At 36.0% G+C, this 27,717-nt stretch overlaps 1 protein-coding gene across 1 annotated transcript in view; it reads left to right on the top strand.

The window, feature by feature from the left end:
* Window positions 1-27,717, top strand: part of CORIN (corin, serine peptidase) — a 234,978-nt gene that overhangs the window by 149,217 nt on the left and 58,044 nt on the right. The window contains exons 6-10 of the mRNA XM_069105180.1: window positions 8,193-8,306; window positions 15,416-15,523; window positions 19,219-19,329; window positions 22,262-22,378; window positions 24,389-24,496. Of these exons, the coding sequence (XP_068961281.1) occupies window positions 8,193-8,306; window positions 15,416-15,523; window positions 19,219-19,329; window positions 22,262-22,378; window positions 24,389-24,496 (558 nt within the window). The remainder of the gene's footprint in view (window positions 1-8,192; window positions 8,307-15,415; window positions 15,524-19,218; window positions 19,330-22,261; window positions 22,379-24,388; window positions 24,497-27,717) is intronic.

The following is a 27,717-nucleotide window of genomic DNA, read 5'->3' as shown; positions in this document are numbered from 1 at the left end:
ATTGGTTTGCCTTCACAAATACATTTTTGTGACTTCAGCTTGGTTCAATTTAGATCCATGCACCAAAAAAATTGTGTAGACTACATTGTATGTGTGTGTGTGTGTGTGTGTGTTCTTAATCTTTGTTGTGTATGTTAGGACTGGTTCATAGTTTTTATGAAAGCATGAACCCACCCCACTCCCCACACCTATGACTTTTCCAGATTCAGCTCCATGTTTAGGGCCTTTAATTTCCTTTCCTAACCTTAATATGTATAAAACATCCTTTATTTCCATTAGATTTAAATGAATTAAGGTATTCTACATCAAGCACACTCTTTGAAATCTGTCAAAATATCCTATTTAATCTTCTACTGTTAGCTTTTTATGAATCCTAGTGGCTGTAAAATGTCATTTGAAAACACATGAGGACAATTTGGAAAAAAATCTTAAACCATGTATTTAGTTAATGATACTTGCTAATTGTCTTAAACATATTTTGCTGTTCTGTGTCCTTAAGAACATCTTGAAAGCACTATGAAGGTCTTAGGATCATGTACTTTGGGGGATTGCCTGAGATAGCCAGATGCCTATTCTTCCCTCTTAGAGTTAGCCTAACAGGGATGAAGTCTTCTAATTCACCTTTTTATTTAGGGTTTGGACTTATTTTATTGCATGACTTAGTAGGAAACTATAAATATCAGTCCATATGTCCTGCTCAATTTTTAATGAATTTACTTTCCCAGATGGGAGTCCTTGGGGTTAGTAAGACATTAAACCATGAGGTACTATGTTCCCATATCTTTTTAGTTTTGTGGTCTTTGTTTTGAAGTTTTGCTAACATTTGTTAAATTAAGTTATATTGGGCCACATTTTTAAAAATTAGGTTATTTAAAACTTTGGTAACCTATTTCTGACATTGGAGACATACAGGTCTGCTTTGTATTCTGCCTAATTAGATTTAATGTCTGTTATACAAGACTTAAAAAAAAACAAAATCTCTTCTGTTCAGTAGTCATTCTTTAAATTCTGGATGTTGATACTTATTTCCTGGAAGTGCTTTGTATGTTTCTAAAGACTGTTTGCTGTTTTCTCATTTATCAATTTCAGGTAATTTCTTGATTAATGTTAAAACTAGCCAACTATTTCCTTTTAGAAGCTTGACCTCGATTGGTCACATTTTTTAATAAGTAGTGCATAGCCCCTTTAAGGAAGCACTTTTAGGAAGCTAGTTTCAATTTAACAAAATTTGGCATAGTTTCAATTAGACGGAGTTTATCTATGGTATAAAGGAATAAATAAAACTTGTGACCTAGTTAAGCTTCAGAGCATTTCATTTTGGAATAATTTTGCTCTGATAATTGTTTCACTAAAACTGATTTTCATTCAGTGAAAACATGTCCAGAGAGAGCTGTTGGGAAAGTACAAAATGAACAGTGGTATCATAGCGAAGATATCTATCTGACTGTTTGTTAAATTTAGATCGACCTTACTGGGTGCTGATAAGTAAGAGGCCACAATAGAAAAAACCTTACATTTATGTTTGTGTGATACATTAAGTGAATTTGTTTGTTTGAATAGTCAAAAAAATTATTGAGCACCCAATGTATATGAAGTACTAGTTAGGTAACTTGCTGGAGACTAAATGTGAAGAAGGTTAGTAGGCACACACACAAAATACAGTATTAGGACTCAGAATAATGTTATGACCAATTGACTTCAGAGGAATGTGATGAAAATTACACATTGCAACATGTTTGTTTTTGAGGCAATTAATGGGAAATAAAATCACTGTTTAAAAAAGGACATCAATTTTTTAAAAAGAAAAATGTAATGAGATATTACTGTGCTGTAAGAAATGATGAATGTGATGAATGGAAAAAAGCATGGGAAGCTGATGAAAAGGGAAGCCAACACCACCAAGGAAACAATATACCCAACAAAACAAATGAAGCTGAATGCTATGAAATTACATTTGTCAGGTTGGGTTCCAAAGTACATTTATGAAATGGCCTCTCCCTCCCCCACCTTTTTTTTTGCAGTGGGCCAAGTTTGAGATGTAGAAGGAATATTATAAATGATATCAGGGTTGGCTGATGTCATGGTTAGTTTTGCTAAACTTTTTTCCCCCCGTTTTGACTCTTTGTGATAAGGGATGGCTCGTTGTGAAGGGTCTAAGAGAGAACAATATATTTGGAAATGTATTATAAAAATTTTAAATCAATTTCCATAAAGGTCACAATATATAACTGACTAAATCACATTTCAGTGGAACTATCTAGGCAATTAAAATTTATAGGATCACAGATTTGAGGCTGGAAAAGATCACAAAAATCATCTAGACTAACCCTCTCATATTTTACTCAGGAGATTTTTTAAAAAGAAAGTAAATAGACCATAAAAGACTTTATAGTAGACTTGAGGCTGATAAGTCTATAAGTAGGATCAGTTAAATTCAGATATAGGTAAAACTTTTCTTTGGTACTTTTCCTTTCTTCTAGTGTCTGAGCTCAGCTTCCTGGACCTTGGAATTGGAATGGTCCTTTGCTTGGAACATGCTTGGAACTCCTTTCTTGAATCAGAACATGAATGTGTTTCTCTGGGTAGTGCTAGTTACTTGACTAGATAAAATGGTAAACTTCAGACATATGATATTATTTGTATTATTTCTTTGAAATTATAACAAGGCCCGATGATAGGCACAGGATTGAACATGTTAGGGCACTGTAGGCAGACCTTTCACTATATGGTTCATACCATCTTGCTGACTGACAGCCCATAAGACCAGTCTTGTTTACAAAATTTGACTAAAGATGCCACTATGACACACAGTGAGTTTTAAGTTTAAGTGAGCAATCCCATCAGCCTACTGAAAAACATTGGGCACAAGGAATAAGGCAACAATAAAGGGAAAGCCCTCACTTTTTTCTGGCTGGTTTGATTTAAGTTTATTCCATGCATCTTCAGACTTAGATTTATTATCCCAGATTCTTATTATATAGGGGTACATTTTCATACCATATAATAATAGACCAGGGTTTAAATTGACACAAGTGCAACTGGAACATTTGCTTCTGATATTTATTAAAACTTGTTTATACGAATATCTCAAGGTTACCATTCTTTACCAATGGCTTTTTGTTCAAAATTTTGTTTCAAGTGTGGCAAGAATGAAAATTATCTTTTTTAAAAAAAATAATGAAAAGATACATAGGATAGTGTCCTAAGAAACCTGATGTTTAAGTCTAAACTGAACATAACTGAGCAAGTTCTGGTATATGACTATGGTGGAATGTTATTATGCTGTAAGAATTGATTCTGTATTTGTATATTGATTCTGTATTCTGTATTATAATTGATTCTGTATTATGCTGGAAGGATTGAGAAAAACTTGGGCAGATTGATATGAACTGATATAAATGAGGTGGCGTGATGGTGTGGGAAGAGGGCTGAAGTTGATATGCTTCACTTGGAGCCATTGGACTGAGTTCAAATGTCAGCTCACCATCAGCTACCAGTGTGACCTTGAACAAGCAAACATTTAAAGCAAGAAAGCATCATCTACTGAGTAAAGTATGAGAGGGTTAGTCTAGAAGATTTCTGTGATCTTTTCTAGCTTCAAATCTGTGATCCTATAAACTTGCCTAGAGAGTTCTACTGAGACGTGATTTAGTCAATTGTGTTGAGACTTTTATGGAAATGGATTTATACATTTTTAGAATGCATTTCCAGATATATTGTTTTCTCTCAGACCCTTCACAGAGAGCCATCCCTGATCACAAAAAGTGAAAATGGAGAAAAAGTTAAGCAAAACTAACCATGACATCAGCCAACACTGACATCATTTATAATGTTCCCTTTATATCTCAACCTTGGCCTGCTGAAAAAAGAAAGGGGGAGGGGCTGGATGCCTTTTCATAAATGTACTTTGGAGGGGCGACTAGGTGGCACAGTGCATAGAGCGCCAGCCCTGGAGTCAGGAGAACCTGAGTTCAAATCCGTCCTCAGACACTTAACACTTACTAGCTGTGCGACCTTGGGCAAGTCACATAATGCTGATTGCCCTGCCTTCTCCCCTCCAAAATCATGCATACATACATACATACATACATAAATGTACTTTGGAACCCAACCTGACAAATATAGTCTAATAGCTAGCATTCAGCTTCATTTGTTTGGTTGGGTATATTGTTTCCTTGGTGGTGCTGGCTTTCCTTTTCATCAGTTCATATATATCTTCCCATGCTTCTTTGATCATATGCATCATTTTTTACAGCACAGTAATATCTCATTACATTCATATACCACAACTTGTTTAGGTATTCCCCAATTAATGGTATCTATTTTGTTTACAGCTCATTGCTGCTACACAAAATCTGTCTATGAATATTTTGGTGTATATGAAGCTTTTTAAAAATAATTTCCTCTCTGGGTTCATGACTTTCAGTGGTCATGACTTTTTCTGGGGTAAAGAAAACATACACACACGTGCACAATGCACACTTATATATCTGTGTACATATATAAATACATAATTTAGCTACTTTTTGGATCATTATTCCAAATTTCTTTGCAGGATGGCTGTTAACAATTCATAGTACTTTTTATGGTGGCAAAGAATTGGAAACTGAGGAGATGACCTTATATTGGGGAATGATTGAACAGGTTATGGTACATGATAATGATGGAATACTATTGTGCTGTAAGAAATGATAAAGAATGTGTTTTCAGAAAAACTTGGGCAGACTTGTATGAACTGATGTAAATGAAATGAGCAGAACCAGGAGAACATTGTGCACAGTAACAGCAACCTTGTAACAATAATGAATTGCGAAAGACTAAGCAACTCTGATTGATATAATGATCCATGACATTTTAAACAAAGGACTTATGATGAAAAGTGCTGTCAACCTCCATATAGAGAACTGATGGGCTCTGAGTACAGGCTGAAACATATTTCTCTTCTTCCTTCCTTCTTTCCTTCCTTTTCTTCTTCATTTTGTCTTCACCTTGTCTCCCTTGTCCCTGTCTCTGGTCTTGAGCTCTCTATCCTTCTCCCCCTTTCCCTCTTTCTCTCCTTCCCCCTCCCCCTCTCAACAGGACTGATGTTTATATGATTTCATAAGTATAATGGGTATCATCTTTCTTACCTTCTCAATGGGTGGGGGAGGGAGAGGAAGCAGGAAAGAATTTGGAACTCAAAATAAAAATTATGAATAAATATGAACAAAAACCCCTCATAGTTATGCCAGCAGTGCATTATTAATATATCTGTATTAGCAATAGACTTTTCACTCTTAAGGTTCCTTTCAGCTCTAACATTCTGTGATTCTGGAACATCATAGATATTACATAAATTTATATTCTCTCCTTTTACAATATCATAGGTAGAATGATCTATATTTACATTTTACTCATTCAACAAGTAGATACTCACAGTGTGCTTGATGTTTAGGGAGCAATACCTAGAAAAAAAACACTTAGAAAATAAACTACCACGTATATCCCACAGCATGGAGTGCTGGGTTTGGGATTGATAAAAACACAGCTATAATTAGGGCAGAGTGATAGGAGATTGGTCCCAGGGCACTGAAATTTAGAGGGTGCTGATAGTAGTGTAGTCTTTTAGCAGGAGAAATAACTGAACTTTGCTGTTAGTTTGTAAAAGTAATTAAAATAGGTTTTTGCAAACTAGGTCCAACAACAGTCTCCCCATGAAATTCATACTCCCTGGGTGGGCTACACCTGGGGCCAACTTTGTTCTTTCCTACTTTCCTTCTAAACTGAATTGAGGACTCCTTTCATGCCACTTGCCTTATTGGCTTTTGCTTAGGAATAGAAAAGACAATCTTGCTTTATCCCTGGGGTCATATGGAGGCCCATTTTTAAACTTTATCTGCTTAATTGCTTGGCGATTTTTATTGTTGACTTATGCATTGCTCTGTTGCCTGATTTTTAAACAGAAGGACTTCCTTTTACTATAATCTTCTCTCACTTTAAATCCTGAAAATAAACTGTAATGATCAAAATGGAAGTTGAGATTTTTGAAGTTTAAAGTGAATGTCTGTCATCAATAGCAAAAGTTAATGTCAGGGAGTCAACCTGAAAGCAAATATGATTTTTCAATTACATTTTACGTTCCTCATTACTGAAGTAGGCTCCAAGGAGACTCTCTAGAATAAAGGAAAGATTGTTAGGTCACCTGGATTCTACTTTTAGCTAACCAGCTAGCTGTGTGACTCCTTTCTGGAGCTCCAATTCCCAAGTGTAAAATGAGAGACTAGATATTAATGATAATTTCTGACAATTACATAACACTTTAAGGTCTGTAAAGCAGTGTGTTGTGTGTGTGTGTGTGTGTGTGTGTGTGTGTGTGTGTGAGATACAGAAATGGTTTCCCTTGTCTGGCCTTCTTGCCTGGAACTTTATCCCAATTCATCTCTACCTCTTAGCTTTTCTGGCTTCCTTTAGGTTTCAGCTAGACTTTAACCTCCTTCATGAAGCCTTTCCATTTCCTCCTTAATTTTAGTATTTTTCTCTGAGATTATCTATTTCTATATATTTTATGTATAATGCATATATCATATATAACATACTATATATATTAAATACATGGAATCTGGAATCTGTATATAGAGAATATAACGAAATATTTCATACATAGAATCTGTATATCATATATCCATACATACACACATAAATGTGTTTGTGTGTGTGTGTGTGTATATATATATATATATATATATATATATATAATACACACATACATGCGCATATTGTGTTGTTCGTTCATTTTTTTTTCAATTGTGCCTGATTCTTCATGACTCTGTTTGGGGTTTTCTTGGTTTGCCATTTCCTTCTCCAGCTCATTTTACATATAAGGAACTGAGGCAAACAAGGTTAAGTGACTTGTCCAGGATCATACAGTCACACAGCTAGTGTCTGAGGCCCAGATTTGGACCCAGAAAGATGAGTCTTCCTGATTCCAAGTCCCGTACTTTATCCACTGTTCCACCTAGCTGCCCAAAATATATATGTATATATATGTACACATATATGTATATTGTTTGTACATTTTTGTGTATATGTTGTCCCCATTAAATTGTGAGTTCATATATATGCATATATAATTGCAACCATAGTTGTAAACACATGTAAAAACAACATATACACAAGTGTACCTATATGTATATATCTATCTTGTGTTAAACAATTGCTTGCATATTTTCTCTCTCAATAAACTGTGAACTCCATAGATGTACATACATATATGTATATGTACATGCATTTACATATATAACTAAAACATATGTGTACAAATAACATATTTATATGTCTGTATGTATCTTATTTGCAAATAGTTGTTTGCCTGTTATCTCTGTCATTATACTGTGAGGTCCTTAAGAGCAGGACTGTTGGCTCCTGGTACACAGTTGGCACTTAAGACATGCTTGTTGACTTGACTACCAAGATTGAACCTTCTATACAACCCTGTGGGGTAGATACTATAGATCATATTATATTCATTTTCCTGATGAGTCTCAGGGACCTGATGTGACTGGTCCAACATGACACAGTTATCAAAGGAGAGATTTGGATCCATATCTTCATGACTCCCTCTCTAGAAACTTATCGATCATACTATGTTGCCTCCTCTCCCTAAGGTCATCCATACCTAACCATATGCATCCTATAACTCACCACATAGGCATTTTGTCTGAGGCTAGCTATGAATGTTTAACATCAGGGGTGGATGGTATAGCTACAGTTAGAACCATTGACCAACTTTACTCTTACTGTTGTTTCACATCCACTTGCATCATAGAAATAGACTTTTTTTGTGTTTATTCAGTGCACTTTTAAACATTTCTGAATTATTAGGTAGAACATTCTCCCTTGGTGTGTTTTTATCCCCCAAAGTTGCCTTATTCTCACGCTCTCACAGAAAGTACTTACTCTGCAAACTAATTTGTGGATTTCCTCTTGCTTTTCTAAGACAAGAGCTATTTATGTTGTACCTAGTTAATTAGATAGTTGATGTTTTAATTTGCCAAAGGAAATGATGATGAAGGGATCGGAGAAGTCTGAACACAAAAGTCCATTGAAAAGTAGGGGTGGAAGGGTGGTTTTGTTTTCTTTTTTCACCTCTTGATTTACTTTAGAAAACAATCTGAACCGTCTTAACTCCCTATTTTCCTTCCTTGTTCCTTCAGTGCTGTGTGGAGGAGGTGAGAGCTTTCTGTGCACCAGCGGAGTCTGCATTCCCAGAAAGCTGCAGTGTAATGGCTTTAACGATTGTGACGACTGGAGCGACGAGAGACATTGCAGTAGGTCACAGAATCTTTTCACCTTCTATGGGTAACACAGTGAACCTATTCAGGAGCCTAGGAGTCAACATAATAACAACCATGACGAACATTTGCATAGGCTGATCTTGCTTTACTTTCTGACAGCTACCCACTGGGTGTTTGTAGACCTTTTAAAACTTGTTTAAAGATATAATTTCAAATAGGAGCTCAACAGTTAGCTTTTTCTGTAGGAAGTGAAAGCTTCCTTGAAGAGAGGGCTTTAAAATTTTTTGTTTATTTTTCAAGCCTGTATATTTGGTTGTAAGGACCTATTTGTGTATATTGGGGGGAAGGCATTTTTCTGGGAGATGGCTATCCCTGCCTCCCTCTCTGGTCTACAGCATTATATAACAGACAAGGGAACATGTTTTCATGATTCTTCTGGCTTAGCAGATAGCCAGAAACTATAGATACGCAGGCCTTCTAGTCAAAGCACTATGCCTGGCCTGAATGACTAATTCAGTAGAAAAAAATTAAATTTGATGGGCATCTATTTCATATTCATTCCTCATTAAATTATCTCTTTAGTTTGACCTTAACCTTTCAGTAATATACCACATAAAAAGTACAAATGGAAAAGAAACTAAATAGATCTTAATTTATAATCTTTGTCTAATATAGTGAATAGGTCCTGACCCAAAAGGGTAAGGGACACTATGTCTATTCCCTCTCCTTAAGGGACCCATATACTCTGGGCCCATGCATGTGGTCTAGGCTTGGTTCAGTCATAGAAGAGCCTGACTCAGTTAGAGAGAGAGGGGTAGGCTCTTTTTATCCCAATCTGTGACAGATTAGACCCCCACTCTACCACAATGGGGACAAGTTATTTAAAACTTAGATTCTTATCTAGATTTTCCCAAAGGGGAGTACAAAGATACTAAATAAACAATATTAATCAGATATGGAACAGGTATTTATTTCCTACATACAAGAGATATTCTAATAGACCCAAAAGACTGCACATTGACAGACCAACTTAAAACAGGACTCATTAACTTAGGATGATATTTATGATAATTAACACCTCTCAGGATACTGAAACCAAAATCTCATCTAGAATTTGAAGCAGTTTGTAGAACTACTTTTTAGGTCATCAGAGTTACCAGTTAAAAGATCATTGGTAGCCATGGAAAAGACAGTGCCAATAGATTGGGGTGGGGGGGGGTGTTGAAAAACCAATTGCCAAGAGTTGAGAAATCAATAGTTTGGTAAGTTCACAGATAAATCATTGCTGTTAAGTCCTTTCAGTCCTGTCCAACTCTTCATGACCAAATTTGGGGCTTTCTTGGTAAAGATACTGCAGTGGTTTGCCATTTCCTTCTCCATCTCATTTATAGATGAGTTAACTGAGACCCACAGGGTTAAGTGACTTGCCCAGGGTCACACTAATAAGTGTGTGAGGACAGATTTGAAGTCACGAAGATGAGTCTTCCTGATTCCAACTCTAGTACTCTCATTGACTCTGTTACATCATTGTCTTTCAGAGATAAGAGGACATGATAAAAATGGCCATGTTCCTGGAGGAGACTCAAGAGGATGTAGCAAAGAGAAGGGCTATTTGTTTCTCAGAGGCCGGAGTAAAGGAAGGAGAGAATGAGTAAAGATGTAGCAATATTTTCAGGTATGGAAAAGGGAAGAAAAAGGAAGTCGTGGCAGATGGCCTCTAGTAGGAAGCAAGGTTATCTACTCAGGGAGATGAGAGTGAGGGAAGTATAGGTTTTGTGAGGAGAAGGTTTGGATTAGCTACTGAGGGTAGTGTTCGTAGTATGACAGAAAGTCAATGAAAGAAGAATGTAAGTTTTTTTTTTCCATTCATTAGTGAAAGCCCAGCTAAGATCAGATAAGATGAATCTGCAGAGGATCTAGTCAGCATAGTGGAGTAGCTTGCTTCAGTGGCTTTCAACAATGTAGAAATACAAATGGAAGAGGGAGATGGTGGTAATAATCTAGGGTCAAGGATCAGCAGGGTATCAACAGAGAGCAAAAGGATAGTCAACACTCAATATAGTTGAACTGTTCAATGATAGAGTCAAGGCGATGAAGGGAGAAAAGGGAAACTGAAACAGAGGTGGAAGATCAAAAATCTGGGGTAGCTAACAATTAGGAATGCAGAGGAGAGGTTGCTAAGTGCTGGTTAGAATAAAAAGGTGAAAATAGCAGTGGTGAGGAAGAACTATGTGCCAGGGTATTGGGGAACACTAGGAAAGAAGCAACCAGGGCTGGAAAGGATGACTAAGCATACAGCATCTTCCAAGGAAAGTCAAGCTTCCATGAGATATCCAAGTGATATAGTACATAGAGTGTTGGACTAAGATACAGGAAGTTCTGAGTGTGAATCCTACATTGGACAATTATTAACTGTGTGAATCTGAGCAAGTCACTTAAAAGCCCTCAGCCTCACTCTCCTCATCTATAAAATGGGAATAATAATAGTACCTACTTCACAGTGTTGTTGCGAGGATCAAATGAAATAATATATGAAAGCGCTTTGTAAACCTTAAAGGGCTACATAAATGCTAGGTATTATTATTACCAATTATTGTGAGAAGATGGACTAGGAAGAAGGTTAGTTTATTAACAATTGACCAGGGGGTCCAGAAGGCACAGTGAAAAGTGTGACTAGAGAAGAAAAGGTATAGGAACATGGTGGGATTGGACTGGATTAGGAAGATAGTTAGGGGGAAAAGGTCAGAGGAAAAGGATTTTACTTTGGGACATGATGGTTCTAAAAAACCCTCTGGATTAAATAACCAGGTGATGTGATTTTTCTAGCTTTTTGGAAAGTCCCAGTTTTTGGAAATTCTATTTTCCAGGGTCCTATGCAAACCTGAAAGAACTGTATAAATAATAGTTATTATTATTAATCTGATTATAGGATTTAAATTTATAGAATCATGGAATTTTACAAGTAGAAGAAATCTTAAAGACTATCTAGTCCAATCTCGTAATTTTATAAATGAGAACACTGAGAAACAGAGGTTTCGGAGAAACTGAGGTTTAGTAGAAATTTAGTAACTTGTCCAAAGTCTGTCAATTTTAACCAGAAGAAACACAATTTGCAAACCAGAAAAAAAGTAGAAAAAAGTTTTTAGCATTAGAGAAGGGAGATGTGGAACCATAGGGCCTTTTATTTTTTTTTTGCTTTTTGGAGGGGGGAGGCAGAGCAATTGGGGTTAAGTGACTTGCCCAAGATCACACAGCTAGTATGTGTTAAGTGTCTGAGGCTGGATTTGAACTCAGGTCCTCCTGACTCCAGGGCCGGTGCTCTATTCACTGAGCCACCTAGCTGTCCCAGGGCTTTTTTTTTAAAGAGTCCATCAGCTTTAAATTGTATATAAAATAAAGTTACAGATTCAGTGAACTTTGTTTGGTGTCTCTTGATGATGTACAGTTCTTCCTTGGTTACAATAGATGGAATAATAAAGTTGTAAAAGTCTCCTAAGGACAAATGGATAGATAGATAAAGAGACAGGTAGATAGGGGCAGCTAGGTAGCGCAGTGAATAGAGCACTGGCCCTGGAGTCAGGAGAACCTGAGTTCAAATTCGGCCTCAGACACTTGACACACTTACTAGCCGTGTGACCTTGGGCAAGTCACTTAACTCCAATTGCCCTGCCCTCCCCCCCTCCAAAAAGAAAAAAAAGATAGGTAGATAAAGATAGGTAAATAGAACCTTTATTGAGTACTTACATGCCAGGCACTATGGTAAATCCAGGGAATACCAGAAAGTTTACATTGTAATGGGGAAAGCCAATAAATAAAAGTCTCCTGATATGTAAAAGTGTGTGTGTGCGGATGGTACTTGAACAGGAGCTAGGTATAAAAGTTCAGAAAGTTAGACATGGAGTTGGGTCAGAAGCCATATACTAATAGTAAGTGTATGCTTAGAGCAAAGGAGGAGAAAGAAAAATTTTATAAAGCAAACAAAAGCTAGAACTATTCAATGTAGAGTCAAGTAGCTTTATATGCTTCAAGATTCCTAGAAAACATCATTGTAGTAGAGTACAGCCGCACCATTCATATTCCAAATAATGTGCATAAGTCATCAAGAAAATTGAAATTGTTTAAGAAGGCATAAAACATGTAAGTGCCACAAATGTTCCCAATGATAGGGTTTAAGCAAAGCCAAATATATTTGATCCATAAAGGGATCATATTGCAGCACACAATTGGTATGTAATGATAACAATAATAAGTTTTATGATCATAATTATCATTGGTCAGAGATGATCTGGTTTTGGAAGGCTCCATAAAGGAGGGTGTAGTTAGGCTGTAAAATGAGATATTATTGCCCAATACTGGAATCCTTGTAAAATGGTGGGAAGAACTGTAACCAGGAGTCAGAAGGCCATGGTTTTGCTCATGGTGAAACATTTGACTTTGGGCAAGTGAATTGAACTCTTTAGGCCTGATTTACCTCATCCTTAAAATGAGGCAGTTGGACTAGATAAATTCTGAAATTTGGCCCTGACTTTCTGCTTCTTTGATTCTAAATGGGTAATTAATTTGGGTTGTGTGGAAATATGATAGATGTTTAATATCCATACTTTAAAATGTTCAAAGTAACATGTTTACATTTATAAATAATCACAGAAGATAGAGTAAATTTTGCTGTTTGATAAGTTTTTATTTTCTTCTCTTATTTAAAGGGTTTTAAAAAAATTACTTTATCTAATTTTCCTTTACAGAAAGGAACATTGTGTGGGTACATATAAATTGGAAAGTGAATACACATTAATGAGCTTAAGCAAGAACTTTAGATAATATTTCCTCTCAAATATGTTTGTTAACACAAAAAGGTATATACTTGGAACAACATCATTTTATGTAAGTTATGCAAAATTATACTCTCGTAGAGCAAGATAGCTTCAGAAGGCATCTTTTGGAAAGTCTTGATTTATAAAGCAGCAAACTGTGCTGACGTCTTCTTTTATTCTTAGCGCAAATAAACATTTGCTTGAATAAAAGGCAGCACTATGATCTTTGCTGTTTACTGTGTTGTCCAGGCTCTGCAGCAAAGTAGCTCTGGTTAAAATTTTGTGTATTTACCAATTGGCCAGACCTCACTGAAGTCAACAAATGGTTTCTGCAAACATAGATCACTTTGTATCTGACCTCTGACAAGGACTGCTTAAAAAAGTACTTGTTTAAGTGTGTAAGTCATGATAAAGGAAAGTTGAATCTCTTAACTTTTTGGATAATGATGGATTTCAATCTTAACATGGCTATCTGCTTTAATTTTTTGGAATACAAACTTATTATATCGTATACATGGTGATTTGATGTTGCTTTACCAAAGTTGACTACTGTATACTGGTTCTGAAAAAAATGCGAGAGGCACACTGATTTGTTCTTATAGTCAAAATGAAACGTAGTTGATCTTTTGGTAAGATATTGTCTGTCCAAGCATCTCAGAGTTGGAAAGTTTCTCCAGAGGCCATATAGTCCATTTTCCGGACAAAACTTTCATTCCTTTCTATCGAGTTCACATTCCTGAACAGTATTCCCTCTACAAATATCCCCAACAAGTGTTCATTCATCTAGTATCTGATGGAAGACCTCCACTGGTGGGGAGCTCACTATCTTTTGAGGTGCCCATTTGGACATCTTTAATTTTTTTAGGAAGTTTTTCTTTAAAAAAAAATATGGTTTGTAAACTTCTGTGTTATTGTTCCCAGTTTTATAGCCTTCCTAAAGAAGAAAATTCATAAGAGGGGTTCCCATTAAAAACTTCCAATGGAAATATATATTCTTTGGTACACTAAGTTGACAACTCTGCCTGAAATAGTCTCATCTACCTAAGGATTATACTCAGTCCATGAAAGCTACAGAGTCAGATATGTCTGAAATGATTGAATGACAACAAAAACCTGAGACAAGTCAATGCTGGATAGTAATTTTAAAGGAAAGTGTTATATTTATAATGTCATTGAGCAATTAGTTTTTCATAATCTGCAAGTAAAGTCTTTAAAAAGCTTTCGTAGGAACAATGGTTACTGGAGAGAATTTGAATGACTTTTTTTCCTCTGATACTAGTTAGAGCTGGACTGCTTGACCATTATGTGTCATGGTTCCCTTTGGCAGTCTGGTGAAAACTCTGGACTGATTCTCACACTAATCTTCTTAAATGCACAAAATAAAATATATAGGATTATAAAGGAAACTAGTTATATTGAGACAATTATCAAATATCAAAATACAAATTTGTGATATAGTAATATATATTCTTTTGTAATTAAATAAGACAACATAGACTAAACATTAGAGGGTCTAATAACTAGAGTAATTTTGAAATAGTGCTGAACATAAATGATATTTTGAGAAGTCTGCAACAACTATAATCACAACTATAAGTGATATGGAAATATCTTTTTCTCTTCTTGATAAAATCACAAGTACTGCTGATACTATTGCATTTTGTCATCTATATACAATATTGAAGGAAATGCTAAATTTCAGTTACAATATGGAGAAAATTTAGTTTTTTCCTAGCAAGTACACAGATGTCCTAAAATCTAATCATGTTTCCCTAAAGGAGGTCCCTGGATTTCAGATTAAGATTTGATTTAGAGGTATGACTAGCTGATGGTCATGAAGATCTTAAGATCTTTAATCATACTAAATTTGGAGGTTATATTAAGGGTTGTTAGAGTCTTAAAACAGTAAAAGAAATTTATTGTAGTAAAATGAACTTAAGATAAAGAGTTGAAAAGACCTGAAGGACCTAGAGTCAGTGGCTTTTATTCTCAGCATTACAAATCTACTCCCTGTGCAATCTCTTCTGACTTTTTTTGTTTATTCAGTTCACTTTAACAAACATTAATCTCTTACTGTGTACAAAGCACTGTGCTGAATTCTGGATGATGGGAGGTGGAAGGGCAGAGGAGAAATAAAAGTAAAATAGTTCCTGTCCTCAAGGAGGTTGTATTTTATTGCTGATGGGCATTCAATATATATGAGACTTTTGGATTGACTATTCTCTTAGGTACCTTTCAAGTGTAAAAAAATCTATAACTATGATCTGATCTGATAAATTATCCTAATATTCTTCAATCAAATGATTTACTGGTTGTTCTGCTTATTTACAGATTGTAGCGAAGATCTCTTTCACTGTCACACAGGAAAATGCCTTAATTATAGTTTTGTATGCGATGGATATAATGACTGTGGAGACCTAAGTGATGAACAAAACTGTGGTAAGCATGAGCGTCATGTTTTACCAACAAAATGTCAGATTGTCCTTGCAAATGGAGTAGGAGACAGGAGTGTTGAGCAATTTGGGGATAGTTTATTAAATGATCCCCCCCCTGGAATTTAATTGTTGGAATAGAATTTTATGTAACAACAACAATAATAGCTAACATTCATATAGATACTTTAAGGTTTACAAAGCACTTTATATGTGTTATCTCATTTTATTGTGACAACAACTCACAAGGTAAATGTTATTCTTAGTGCCATTTTATTTAAAAATTAGGAAACTGACTGAGAGGTTAAGTGATTTTCTCCAGATCACACAGCTAGTAAGTATCTACTAACTACTGTAATAATATAACACTGGCTAAATGAAATCAGGAGTTAATATGACACTGTAACATATTAATCTGTCATTTAAATATTTATTCATCTGATAAGACTACCCACTTATGACTATAATTCTTTCTTATTGGATTAATAAAATTATGAGGCATTTTTAGCCATTGTGAGGTTGAATTCTTTGAATCTTTGTCTTCGATCATGACTTATGGCTTGAGATGCTGCTTTCATGAAGATCAAATGATATATGCATATACATATTTAGAGATATATAAATATATATACAGATACACACATATGAAAATGCTGTTGTCAAATATAAAGAACAATATAAAAGTAAGTTTTTTTGAGGGGACTGGAGACTTTGGACTTCAAAAGGATTGGGTGGAGAATTTGGGGGTGTTTAGACTAGAGAAGGGAAGAGGTGGTGGGTGATGGGAATATGGGACATAATTGCTGATTTTAGGTATTTGAAAAGTAGGCAGAGGTTTAGACTCATTCCCCTTGGCTCCAGAGGGCAGAACTGGGAGCAAAGGGGTCGAAAGTTCAGGGAGACCAATTTTTTTTTCTGGAAGGGTAAGCTCTGAGGCAAAACACTGCAAATGGATCCTCTATCTCTCTCCCATCCTAGAGATTTGAGGCAGTGGGGCAAAGTAGAGACAGTCCTGGAGTTAAATAATCTGGGTGAAACCTGCTTTGCTGTGCATTATCTGATTACTTTGAGCCAATTCTTTAACTTTTCTAGGATTCTGTTTCCTCATCTGTAGAATGAGAGGTTTGGACAGAATAATTTCTAAGTTCCCTTCTAGCTCTAAATGCTGTGATCTTATGGAAAGACTATTGGCAGTGAAGGTTTTGCACGTGCAGTTGTTAGTCTTGACTAAAAATTAGGACAAAGTGTTATGTTCACATGCTAACATGCTAACCCTACCTCCCTTACCTCTGAGGAGAGCTCCACTTGAGATCTTTTAAAATTGTTTTTTTCAATTCTCCTTTCCCTCTGGTAAATTGCAAAAAGAAAAAAAAAAGTTTCCTTTTTTATGAGGAAGGCACAACTTTGGAAACTCCTTTAGATTTTGATTTTGCATATTAATTTAAAGGCAACTAAGAGTAGAAAAAGCAGTGGTTGCTGATTAAGCTGGGGAGAGTAATCTGGGACAATGAAGAACAATGGTAGAATGAACTGAGGAGCTAGGAGGAATAAGGGGATGTGAAGAGAAGAGTGGGACAATGATCAGAATGTTGGAGTAATGAGCCAGAAAAATTAGCTGAGGAGATCAAGGATCAAGTTAAGGAAGATTCCCGGGTATCAGGCAAAGAAGTGGGCTCTTGTCTCATTCCTCCTTCCTTCGTGCTCTGGTCAGAGTCCTGTGCTCAGTCTTGTAGGGGGTAAGAACATAGGGCCATATATGTACTTGGAAAGAACCTAAAAAGTCATCCTAGTCTAGGGATTCTTACCCTTCAGTCTATGAATTTAAATTTTTTCTTAATAATTGCATCTCAGAATAATTGTTTTCCTTTGTAATCCTATTAATTTTATGCATTCAAAACATTCTGAGAAGAGATCCATAGGTTGTACCAGATTGGGTGAAAGGGTTATATGACACAAATTGATTCCTGCCTTCACTACAGCTTATAGTTTAGTAGGGGAAAAGCCATGTATATGAATAACTATAAAACTGCAAAGTTTTTTTTTTTTAAGCAATCGGGGTTAAGTAACTTGCTCAAGGTTACACAGCCAGTTATTATTTCTGGGTGTGGTGCTGAGTGTCTGAGCCCAGGATTCGATCTCCAAGGTCGTCCCAACACTGGAGCCTGTGCTCTTACTCGCTGAGCCACCTGGCCGCCCCAAAACTGCAAAGTTTATTCTCATAAATCCAAACAAATACTGGAAAGTTAAAAAAAAATCATATTATCTGACTTGTTACTAGATGAAAACATGACTAGATACTGCAAGGGTTCTTAAATATTTTTTGTGTTATGGACCCTCTTGGGAGTCTGCTAAAACTTATAGAACTCTTCAGGCTAATGTTTTAAAATGTATATAAAATACACAAGATTACAAAAAACCCAATTGCATTGTGGAGGATAGGTTGAGAATCGCTGATGTATTGGAACAATACATCCAGGTCAGAGAATAGATTGGAAGGAGGTAAGCAGTGTGTGTATGATGAAGGATAGAGGGGAAAGAAACAAGGGATCTGTATTCAAAAGACTTCGTCCTAAGAGAGTAAGGGAAATTAATATTATGTCATGTCATTTAATAATTAACATTATGCTGTAATCTATCCTTTTCCACATTTTGTCAGACCCCATTTCCTAGTCTAGTTCACAAGGCCTGGTGGAATAAGGTGATCACTTTTAGTCTCCAGGGTAGTCCCTAGCTAACCAGTCAAGAGGAACCCTTGCCTCTATTTACAGATAAACTGAGAACCAGCTTGAGCTTGGCCCTCCCCAGTGGACTACTTTCCTGATCTCTCTCCTTGTCAAGATTAGGGGTGATTTTGGGGTTTCCAGGGGGGAGGGCAAAGGAAGGATTTTATTACTTCTGAAAGTTCTTTGAAAAGAGCAGGAATTGTTTTGTTGTTTTAAAAAAAATTTCCAGTGTTTAGCATAATATCTGGCACATAGTAGGTCTTTAATAAATGCTTATTGATTGACTTTCATCTCTCTGGTTAAGAGGTGTAACAGATACGAGTCTGAATATTGCTTCTACCACATACTAGCTGTGTGGCTCTGGGCAAGTTATTGAAATTCATTGAGCCCATTAATCTGTAAAATGAGAATAATTGTGACTCATACCATACAGGGCTATTGTGAGGATCAAATGACTTAGTGTATGTAAATTACTTTGAAACCTTAAAACTCTATAGATATATTAACTGTTACAGATCCTATGACATTAACTTGAAAGGCTAGCTATTTAAGATCAATAATCCATTATGATATATAATCCATAAATTTGTAACAAATTATATTTCCATTGTTTGGTAACTTTTGAGGAAAATTAATTTCATTCCCAAGTTTGCCAGGTCTGAATGAAGAAACTCATGACTCACCGTGTTTTTAGTTATATGTAGATTAAGGGAGAAATAGATTGATATAAGATGCAAAGCTGCAAAAACCATAGAAGTCAAGAACAAAAGCTGGGCTTTGTTCAGCTGGTAATTCTCTCAAGGAGCTAATCTCACAGGAATGTCTATATTAAAATTGTTCTAGAGAAAAGTTATTAAGTCGTGTCAGAATGCTGGCGTCTCAGAGAACCCTAAGCGGAAATAGGAATTGGACAATTATTATCGTTGGTTCGCTAGTCTGGATTTCTACTTCCTCATCATTTGTCATCCTTTTTTTTCAGACTGTAACCCTGTAAAGGAACATCGCTGTGGAGATGGTCGCTGCATAGCAATGGACTGGGTGTGTGATGGTGACCATGACTGTCAAGATAAGTCAGATGAAGTCAATTGCTGTGAGTTTTCTGATTCATTCTTGATTTTGTAATCTTTTCCTTTCCTTTTTTTATTTTAGTAAAATATACCAAATTTCCATAATCTAAAAGTAGTTCAAAGGAAAAATAAAATAATTAAATAATTAAAAAACAAAATAAAAAATAAATGAAATAAAATAAAAAAGAAAACCTACTATTTCAAGCTTTTAACATGTAAAGAAAATGGGTGAATTATAACTTTGTCAGAAGGGTGATTATCATTAACAGTTAAACTGAGGCTAATGATAGTTTGGCATTTTTCTAGCTCTTCAAAATTTTTAGATTTTGTTTCATTTGGACTATATTTACTGAGGGCCCCAGTAAGATTTAAGATCCTTGAGGTCGGGGACTGTTCTCCTTCATCTTGATATCCTTCAGCTCTTGGACAGTGGTTGGAGCATAGTTGGCACTTAACAGATGTGTGTCATTCAGTTGATTAATTTTATAATTATACTTATATAATCACATTTAATCCTTTCAACAACCCTGGGAGGTAAACATTGTAAATGTTATTATTTTCATTTTATATAGGAGGAAACTGAGGTACAAAAAAAGGTTGCATAAATTACTCAGAATCACTCTTGAACCAAAGTCTTCTGACTCCAAGGTTCATACTTTCAGTAGTACACAAGTCTGTTTCTCAGTGAATGGTAATAATATTTGTAATTCAATAACCAGTCATTTTTTCAAAGGAAAGAAAAGAGCTCAGTGAATCTTTTTTTAACCTGATAAAATTCAGCATTTGTTCTAGGAAATGAATTATGCATACCTATTCTCAGTAGAAGTAAATTTAAGAGTGATAATATGAGAGATATACCTTTTTTTAAACTAATTTATTATTATAATTTTTGATTGGATGAAAAAATACATTATTAAAGTAAGTTCAATAATAAAAATATATAATAAAAGATAAATATAAATAAAATAGGTATATAAATAAAAGTTTAAACATATAATAATCAAATAGATTAAATATAAATGGATAACTAACATGTCCATTAGAATATCTCTTTCAAATATTGATTATCATGCTATAGCAGAGAACTGGAAACAAAGGGCATGTGCATCAACTGTGAAATGGCTTAATAAATTGTGGTACATGAATGTTATAAAATATTATTTTACCATAAGAAAGGAATATGAAGAATTAGGATAAGCATGGGAAGATACAGATGAACTGATGTAGAGTGAAGAAACAGAGCCAGGAGAACAACAATATACAATCAAATAAAGTCAATAAAAAAACAACCCCACAATTAAATGGAGAACTGTATAATTTTAATGACCAGGTTTGACCCGAGAGAAGAGTTAAGAAAATGCACCTCTTTTCTCTCTTTGCAATGGTGGAGAAATTTGGACATGGAATATTACAGATATTTTAAGACAAGGTTTATAGGGTGGGTGGTTTTGCTGAATTCTTCTTTTCCCCTTTTTCTTTTTTAATCTGCGTTTCAAGGCAGAGATAAGTTGGAATGAAGTTTATGGAGGGGTGTGTGTGTGTGTGGGGGAATATATTCAGAAGTGAAAATGATATAAAAAGTATCAATAAAATGAGATTTCTAAAAATCCAAAAAGGTTAGTTGCTGATTAAAAAATTAGACTTCTTAAAATGAGATTTTGATAGGTATATTCACCTAACTAGACTGACATAGATGCTATACTGGGGAGATATTAGGGAGAATTAGCAGAGTAAACAGATTGTAGACTAATGGAGTTAGAACCAGAATGTCTTCTATTCCAACCCTCTCTTTTTACAGATAGGGAAACTGAGGTCCATAAATCTCAAATGATTTATTCAAGGTTAAGCAGATGATACTTTTTTTTGGTTTATTTTAATATGAAAAATAACCATTTTCTTTTAAAAAAATAGAGGCTCTCTCATTTTCTTTGAGGTCAGACTTGACTGCTTTCCTATCACTATATAGTAACATCCTTCTTATCTAGCAGTCAGACTTTAGGTAATCCTGAACACATTTGTGAACACAGAAGAAAATGAGAAAGGTCACTGAACCCTGAGCCATAAAATTGGTACAATAAAGCTTGGACACTTCATGCAGTTCAAAAGGCTTTCACCCTCTCACTCAGAGCCTGTTGACTTAAATCACTAATCTTTATAGTTTATTTGGGGTGGGGAACCTGTGGCTTCAGATTTGTTCTGTGAAGTTTAGCCACATGTGACCTTGAGGCTGCAGGCTCCTCGTTCCTGTAACTTATTCTAACAAGCTCGGACATCTTCCTTCCTGGTTTCAGCTAACTAGAAACAACCAATGAGAGAATGGATGCTATTAAAGGTAGGTATGTGGAAAGCAGTAAGAAGTGGCAGCTGTGAATTAGAAATTGGGGAAGAATATTACAAAGAACAGGCATATATACTGTTAATACAGTAGTCTGTGGCAATTCATGGTAGCCCTACACTCTCAGGAGGTGTTGAAGGTATTATGAGGGGCAATGGCATCTAGGTAGCATAGTGGTTACAGGTTGGGCCTGGAGTCAGGAAGATTCATCTTCCAGAATTCCAATCTGTGGCTCTGGACAAGTCATTTAGCCCTATTTGCCTTGGTTTCTTCATCAGTATAATGAGCTAGAGAAGGTAATGGCAAACCACTCTTTGCTAAGGAAACTGGGGTCCCAAAGAGGTAGACACAACTGAAACAACTGAATAACAACAAACAAGTATATTATGGTAGGCAGCACACTGTACCTGATGAACTGACTTCAAGTCCTGACTCTGTTACTTGCATCTGACCACGGGGAGATCATGTCACCTATGTGCTCCATTCTTCTCTCATCTATAAAGTGAAGGAGTTGGACTCAAGGAAGCATTACTGTAATTAGTTATCCTCTTATCATTATTAAGTAAAGAAAAAATCCAATTAAAATAAATGAAGTGAATGATCATTCTTGCTTTACTCAGCATGCTACAGTCAGGGTCTTCTGGAGTGTGGCAATGGGCAGTGTATCCCCAGTGCTTTCCGGTGTGACGGTGATGAGGACTGTAAAGATGGAAGTGATGAAGAAAACTGTAGCAACAGTAAGTGTGTACCATGTGCCTCTCTCTTCAAAAGATTGTGGCTGGGTCATCAGTACTCTAAAAAGAGGGATTCTTCTTTCCCTAAGATTGAAGAATTCATGATTGGACTTGCCCAAAACTTAATAATACAGCATGCCTTTCAAAACTAGTCTGGTTATGGAGAATGCATCACATCCCTGTAGCACTGATAGGCTAGAAAATATTTGTAGTAATAAATGTGACTTTCAGCTAGCCTTTCCTGAGCCTTGCTATTTGATGTCATGAAAACTAAAGATAGATAACAAACAAACCAAAACCAACTTAGACACAGTTAAATATCTTATGGGGAAAAGGCAATGAGAAGAAAATGGATAGAGTTTAGTCATTTTTCTTATTAGAATGGACAAATTAAATTCTAAAGCCAGATCTAATAGCTTCCTGAAATAGCCATATACCAAGAAATAATTTAATTCTTCATGGTTCTCAAGAAATATGTCTTGCATGTATTTCACCAAATGTCTGGTGTCCATATGTGAAACACTTAATTTCTGGTCTCTCTACAAGCATCACACAGGATTGGCTGGGACTGAGTATAACTTTATTCCTGGTATTTAAATGCCACTAAAACAGTTTTTAAATATCCTGCCATGGTGAGAATAATGTTTCTTTGATCATATTTATGACAAAACAGATAATTTATTCGTTTAGTCAATCCTTGGCATCATTCGAGCTGATGATGGTGGTCATGGGTGTTAAGAATAAAAATAAGATCATTTGTAGAGTATTTTATAAATATGATTTCAGTTCGTAGCTTCATAGCTATGGTATAGAGTAAGTGCTATTTGAGTCTCATAGATGAAGAAACTGAGGCCTAGTGAGGGGGGAGGGTCACACAATTAACACGTGTCTGAGGTAGGATTTGAATCCAGGTGCTCTCAACTCTGAATATAGTACTCTTCCTCAGTCACTGATCATCATAGTGGCCCAGAGATCATCATGAAGTTAACTGTGGTGTTACCTGGAGGTGAAAAGGTACAATCACATTTTCCAGCAGATCCATAGATATGAATATAAGTGTATAAATATTATTTATTCATTATGTAGTCATCATACAAAAATATGATAATTTTGTGCTTGCTGCAATCTTTATTTACATACACCCACACACAAGGTTTTTTCCCCCTTCTTTTTTTGTTCCTTATGATGCATCTGAAATTAAGTAGGGGAGAGAGAAAATAGATAGTAATTTATTTTTTTAAATGCAATCTACTAATGACTCTGAAATCACTGTATTGGCCAATGAATGAGAAAAACAGCTTCCTTTGAACAAACTTAAGGAAAAGTAATTAGGGTATATTCTGAAATTACGACTGTCATTCATTTGGAAACTAGAAACCTGATGCTCAGGTCATCACAGTTGGGTTTATGATTCTTTCCAAAAGACATAACAGGAAAAAGATTGATAGCAGCTGCAAAAGGCCAGGGCTATGATAAAATGTTTTTATCTTATTGGTGTTGGGAATGCAGTTATTTCTCAAGAAAAGACGTCTCTTAGAGAAGCATAGAATTGTAACTATATAAAATTTTAGGACAAATTCAAGATCTGTGCAAAGATTTTTTGAATTGAACGTTTTAATTATGTACATAAACCCATGTTTCTGTGGAATATAGTATTGAATGAACACCATTTTTCCCTCTATTAAAAAGCAATCATTTTCTAGGGTATGTTAATATGTATTTCTCCCTCTTAATAGTAGAACCCTTTTAGAAGATCTGAGTGCATCGAGCACTCAGTTAATTCTTTTACATGGATTTGCTCAATCTGAGCACAGTGTTTTTGGATTTTGTCCAAACGTGGAAGTAGTAGGGTGAGTCAGAAAGGAAATTTTCATTATATAACTTCTCCATTCCCCTTCCTTACAGGTGGTTCTTTTAAACCCCTCATATCATAATGCAAATAATTTAATGATGATTAAAGCAAATGTAACATTAAATATCTGCTTCCCTCTTTTCCTCTTCTCCCCCTTGCAGGCCAGACCCCATGTCTAGAAGGAGATCAGAAATGTATCTATAGTTCCTGCTTTGATGCATGTGGTGGGAGCTCCCTTTGCAGCTCAGACAGCAATCAGACCAACTGTAGTAAGTAGTGAGGTGATGAGTGTGTCACTGTCTGTGTATGTCTCTTCAAATGCTTTCATTTGCATTGTCTTTTAAGATGGTGTAATCCAAAATAAGGGAGTTCACTTCAGCTTACTATTTAAGGAAAGACACTGGTCTTGATTAGGCTAAATCAAAAGCAAATGTCATTGTGATCTGGGGTCTAAATCAGTGCTTTCCGCTGTGATTACTATTACATTCAGCTCAATGTCTCAAATACATGCATGACCTTACTTGGGAGCAGATGCTATTTCCCTTCCTATTTGAAGCAAAGCTTAGGAAAAAAATAATGAAGACTTTATCTAAGACACAAACACTTCTTAGTCACATAACTTTTCTCTGGCATTCAGGGGCTGGGGGTAGGAGAGGGCAATTTAGACTTATGTTAAAAAAAATGTTTAAGGAGTTATTACTAATAGTATATTGTAGAATTACAGTGATTTTGTAAATGTGTGGGATGTTAAGTTTAAACATTCCAGATAACCTGAGCAGGTGTTTTCCTTTAATAATGTAAATTAAAGAAAGTCATTGGGGCAGAGGGCTGATGTGCACTGGGCAAACTGGCAGTTGCTGCTGGGCTTCTGGGTAGTCTTCTTCAGGGGCTGGTGGAGGCCCTGAGCCCCACTAGGACTCTGCTAGATAGGAGCTGGCCATAGGCTGTGCTGCATGGGCAGAACTTAGTGCTCATGAGAAGCATCTTAAATATGCTATTGGTCACTATGATACTTATGGCCATTTGCTTCTACAAGCCCCTTCACGTAGGAATTCTACAGACCCCTTTTGGGCACAAGACAAGAAGCAGTGCATGGGGTGGGGGGCCCACTGGAGCAAAGTTAGGATCAGAACCAGAGTACTTGAAACCCACATGTGCTCTGAAGCTAGACAAACAGATTTTACATAAAAAACTTCCCATCATAATCAAATGATTTAGAGAAACCAACCACTAACAAGTACTTTTTCTAAACACTATATGCAAATAATCAGACACTTAGAAATTTTTGCTTTTGGTGTAATTAACAGAAGCCAGACCTGAACTATCAAGGTACATTGTAAAGAAAACAAGTTTGCTTTTGGTAATATCTGTAAGAGTCCTCTTGGAAAAGATCAATCATTAATGTTTGCAAATGTTAATAAGGAGAATTCAAACTAGCTTTTCTTGGGATTCATGTTCTGTCAAATGGAAATGAAGAATGAGAACAGCAAAATTCTCTTTAATGGCAAAGCTCATGGTTGACCTAAGAGTGCAAAGACTTCTTCCGAGAGCTAGTGCAGTGGTGCACACTTGACTGTTACATTAGCGTCTTCATCTCAACTTTGCGCCCCAACGCTTCTCCTTAAAGGCAGTATCATAATTTAGCAAGGCATGGAGCATATGCCTTGAGGGCACTGATGTTTAACTGAAAATGTTAAGGGTATTTATGTGGATGCTTGTTTTTCTTTTAAAGCACTGAAGCATATTTTGCAGCTATTTGAAAAGGCCAAGATTGAAAAGAACCACTAGAAAAAAAAGGTGCTTATTTAGACCCCCTGATGATGCTCAGAAATCAAGTGTAGCACTTTGCATCTAGAAAGTTTTGCCTTAAAAATGGCTATCAAACTTTAAATTTAAAATCAAAAGTCAAAGACTCATAACAAACTTTGCCCAATCAAATCCTGTAGAGTTCTTTTAAAGAAAGCTCGAGCTCCAGCCATGGCCAGTCCTGCATGTGAATAAAGGTGAATAAAGGCTTTGGAAGGGTAGCCTTGCCCCTCCACTGTCTATAGTGGACATGAGTGTTCACACAAACCAAATCTGAATTCTTTGTAAATGCTGCTATTATTTTGCACTGTTGGAGAGAACTGGAAAGTTTTTTGTTTTCAGTTTTTCAAATATGACAATTATTTTGCAAGTACAAAAGTGTCATTAATATTTATTTTAGAAATGCTAGGTTTAATTATTTTGATTTGTCCAAACATTTATTCCCCATTCAAATATAATGCTGGATTTTTGTAAAAAAAAAAAAAAAAGATGGGGCAGCTAAGGTGGTACAGTGAATAGAGCACCGGCCCTGGAGTCAGGAAGACCTGAGCTCAAATTTGGCTTCAGACACTTGACACACTTACTAGCTGTGTGACCTTGGGCAAGTCACTTAACCCCATTTGCCCTGCCTTCCCCCCTCCAAAAAGGCAAAAAAAAAAAAGATAAAAAGGATGCTCATTCTAAAGCAGGGGTTCTTATGGGGCCCACGTACTTAAAAAAATTTTTTTTTAAACTATTTAAGTATAATTGGTTTCCTTTGCAATTCAGGGCTTAGCACAGTGTCTTATACATAGTAGATACTTTATAAATTGCTTGTTGGCTTAATCTTATATATTTTATTTTTTGTGTTTGTGTATTTTAAAACTTCTTTTTGAGAAAGGGTCACTAGGCTTCACAGAAAAAGGTTAAGAAGGCCCTGCCCTGCAGAGTGAAGGCAGCTTTGGAGGTGGTTGGAAGTGTCTCTTTGGCACTGGTCTTGAATGTGAAAAGACTCAGAAGAGTAGAAGGGCTTAAATTTGGAATTAATCGCTCTTCTTCTTGCCACATCCTTCCCTCCATCATGGTCTTTAATTTGCTCTGCAGCTTTCTCATTTATTTCCCTTCCCAGCTTGAGGCTGGAAATTTGTAACTGGGATGAGCTGCTAGCCTGAAGCCAAAGATAGCCTGTCACAGCTACTCATGATTCTGGATGGGGATGTGAGACAATTAGGGAAAGGAGGAAGGAAATAACAAAACCACTGGCAGACAAACTTTTGGATGTCTTCCTGTATTAAACAGTCAGTTTGTTAGAAAGCTTTACCTTGTTCACAAAACACAATGCCTTTCATAAGAAGTAGATATAGTTATGCCACAAATGTGTATTGTCATTTTATTCCAGAATTATATTTTTCCCTTATGTCCCCACATTTGTTATTCCCCCAGCCTCCCAGCTTGAAATTTTGCATTTCTGTTTCTTTACTATAAACTTAAAATTAGTCATTTTGAATTGGGGCATTGATTGCATATCAACATGTACTAAATGGGAAATTCCTTGCCTCTGTTTTATAGTGTGTGGCAGTGGAAAGGGAATTAGATCTTGGAGTCAGGGGAACTGTGTTCTAATCCTGGTTTTGCTACTCTGTCTGGGCCTCACTTTCCTTATTTGTAAAATGTGGAGATTGGCCTAATTGATTTCTAAGGTTCT

The sequence above is a fragment of the Petaurus breviceps genome, unplaced genomic scaffold (genome assembly GCF_028583685.1).
Source record: "Petaurus breviceps papuanus isolate PSGF00001 unplaced genomic scaffold, PetGlider_PUasm1.0 76, whole genome shotgun sequence".
NCBI classification, from domain to species: Eukaryota; Metazoa; Chordata; class Mammalia; order Diprotodontia; family Petauridae; genus Petaurus; species Petaurus breviceps.
The sequence above is the reverse complement of the archived record's forward strand: the minus strand, read 5'-3'. Positions and strand labels throughout refer to the sequence as shown.